Below are 2583 nucleotides of genomic sequence, written 5' to 3'. Positions count from 1 at the left end.
ATGGTCATCCTTACCTTCCATATGGGATATTCAGATGGTTTCAGTATGGGGACTCTAATGGTCTCATACCGACTCTGAATTTGTGTCTTTGGTGGTTCCTCAGTTGTGGTAGGCTTAGTTGGAGTTTCTGTGTCCGACATGATTGTGTTTGGATCTTTAACTGTATGTAAGTTAACAGATAGGCTCTGATACCAATTGTTAGGTCACACACACACTGTAGAGGGGGTGAATACAGTGTATAGTACACTCAAATCGAACTTTAAGAACTTAAGTAACAGAAAACAAACTTTATTGAAACAATAAACTCTGTTATAGTATGGAACTGTTACCTCTCAGTGATGAACAAATATCACGAGAGCTGCTAGGGTTACAATGAATAATCTTTTCTAATAATGATAACACTTATAGTGTAAACCCTATGTCTGTGTTTATATACTACACAGTTACAAGATAATCGTTAATTGATATGGAATATAATTCTGCTTCCTAAAATATATCAATCAGATATCTTTTCTTCCAAGTATTCCATTCTTCACGGAATTCCTTCTTCATGCATATCTCTTCTTATGTTTATCTCGATCTTCTTTCCTTTAATCAACTACTGTCCTTATCTGATTGTCCTTCAGCACTTAAGTTCTGATATCTATCTTCTGATGATTATCTCCTGATAATATAAGTACTGATATCCTTAAGTCCTGACTTCCAGTATAAGTACTGATCAACAGTTAAGTACTGATTTATCTTGTTCACGTAAGATCTGAAAGCTAAACATAAAACATATTAGCCATGACATTATCAAATATATCTAACACATTTCTTTTCAAATATTCATGTTTTAAAATCTTTGAAAAATCCGATTTTAGTTTTAAAATATTTAAAAATCGGATTTCTGATTTATTATTTTAAGAAAATGTATTCTTTTTTAAAATATTTTCAGAAATTGATTTTTATTTATTTAAAATTCCAAAATTTAGTATTTAATTTCTGTAAATTATTTTTAAGTTAAAAATAAATCTTAATTATTTAATTAATTAATATTAGTTGATAATTAATTATTTAATTAGTCAATTTTTTTAATTGATTAATTGATTTAGTTATTTATTAATTAATTTTAATTGATTATTTAATTATATTTATTTATTTATTTTTGATTTAAAAATTCTGGAAAATAGTTTCGAGCTTTAAAATATTATCTGAAATTATTTTCAAGGCTCGATAATATTATAAAATTATTTTAAGATTAGATCCGGGTGTTCGAACCCTATTATTTTGATATAATAAGTTAGCTAGTGTCATATTGAAGGCCTGCCTCACATGTGTAGCAGTTATTTTTAATATACTTTTTGCTGATGTAGGCACCTCAGAAGGGAGGAAAGTTAATCAATGCACTAGATATTGTAGTCAATATATTGTTATCCGATCCTCTCAATATAATGATCATATTTTACCATTTATTAAGAAAAGCCCACTCTGGAAGAGTATTGAGTCTATGCAGGCATTTGGCATGTTCCCCCAGAATCCACGCTTTCAAACCTTGTTCTCGGAAAAAGAGGGTTCTCGTGAAGGTTCGACAATAACTTTAATGGTGGACTTTCTCAATGTTGTTGAGAACACATACATCTTGCAACCTGATGAGCCAAAAAAAAATTTAGAGGATACAGTGGAAATCCTTCATGAATTGGAATATAATGGGTTTCATGTCAATGTAGTAGGTGATCGTATAGTGCAATTACTATCAATAAAGGACAGACGGGATGGACTTAAAGCTAAGTCAAAGGAAGCTACAGATCAGATTGAGGAAAAGGAAGAAAAAATAAATGATTTGAATAATCGCATATGTTTACTGCAAGAAGTGCTTGCTTGGCTTTGTCAACTAAAGAGCAGAAAGATTCAACTGTCGCTCATCTGAAATAAGACAGATAGAGAAGGACTATCTCTGTATGAGGGGATTATGCATGTTTTTCTTTTTTTTGGGACTCTCAATCATTCATAACCTATTTCTTTCATCTTATTGGTCAGTGTCACATACTGACTTTATTGTGACACTAACCAATAAGATGAAATAAATAAGTTATGAATGATTGAGAATCCCCAAAAAAGGAAAAACATACATAATTCGGTCATACGGAGATAGTTATTCTCTATCTGTCTTATTTTAGATGAGCAACAGTTAAATTTTTGTGCTCTTTAATTGACAAAGCCAAGGCAAGCTAATCTTGTAGCAAACGTGTAACGTATGGGAAATTTACGATTGTATTATATCATATTTATAATAAATTATGTGTGTTAATGTGTCATTTATATGTAATTAGTAGGAAAACCCTAACTGCTACATGTTACGTGTATTCTATATCGTCCGGATATTTTCAGAGTATTTTTCAGATATTTTATTTTGTATTTATAGCCTTTATATCAAAAGTTATATGACCAGAATCATGATTTTATAGCTGATAATTCAAATAAAATAATGGGCTTTATTTTTTATCAAACGGCTTATACCATCGCGTTATTCTGAACATTTAGGTATTTTACAAATTTTCTCGTTTCGTGAAAAATGACTTTTTCGGGCCCCATTGGGTGTTA

At 30.3% G+C, this 2583-nt stretch overlaps 1 protein-coding gene across 1 annotated transcript; it reads left to right on the top strand.

The window, feature by feature from the left end:
• Nucleotides 1–1489: 1489 nt before the first annotated feature.
• LOC141700635 (DUF724 domain-containing protein 5-like) lies at nucleotides 1490–1909 on the top strand. The gene has a single exon (XM_074504342.1). The coding sequence runs from the start codon at nucleotides 1490–1492 to the stop codon at nucleotides 1907–1909; it is 420 nt and encodes a 139-aa protein (XP_074360443.1).
• The last annotated feature ends 674 nt before the right edge of the window (nucleotides 1910–2583 follow it).

Source organism: Apium graveolens, unplaced genomic scaffold (genome assembly GCF_009905375.1).
Source record: "Apium graveolens cultivar Ventura unplaced genomic scaffold, ASM990537v1 ctg2635, whole genome shotgun sequence".
In the NCBI taxonomy this organism is placed as follows: Eukaryota; Viridiplantae; Streptophyta; class Magnoliopsida; order Apiales; family Apiaceae; genus Apium; species Apium graveolens.
The sequence above is the reverse complement of the archived record's forward strand: the minus strand, read 5'-3'. Positions and strand labels throughout refer to the sequence as shown.

Bases quoted from the DNA above. Each gene is read 5' to 3' on its own strand.
- LOC141700635 (XM_074504342.1), top strand. From the start codon at position 1,490: ATGCAGGCATTTGGCATGTTCCCCCAGAATCCACGCTTTCAAACCTTG.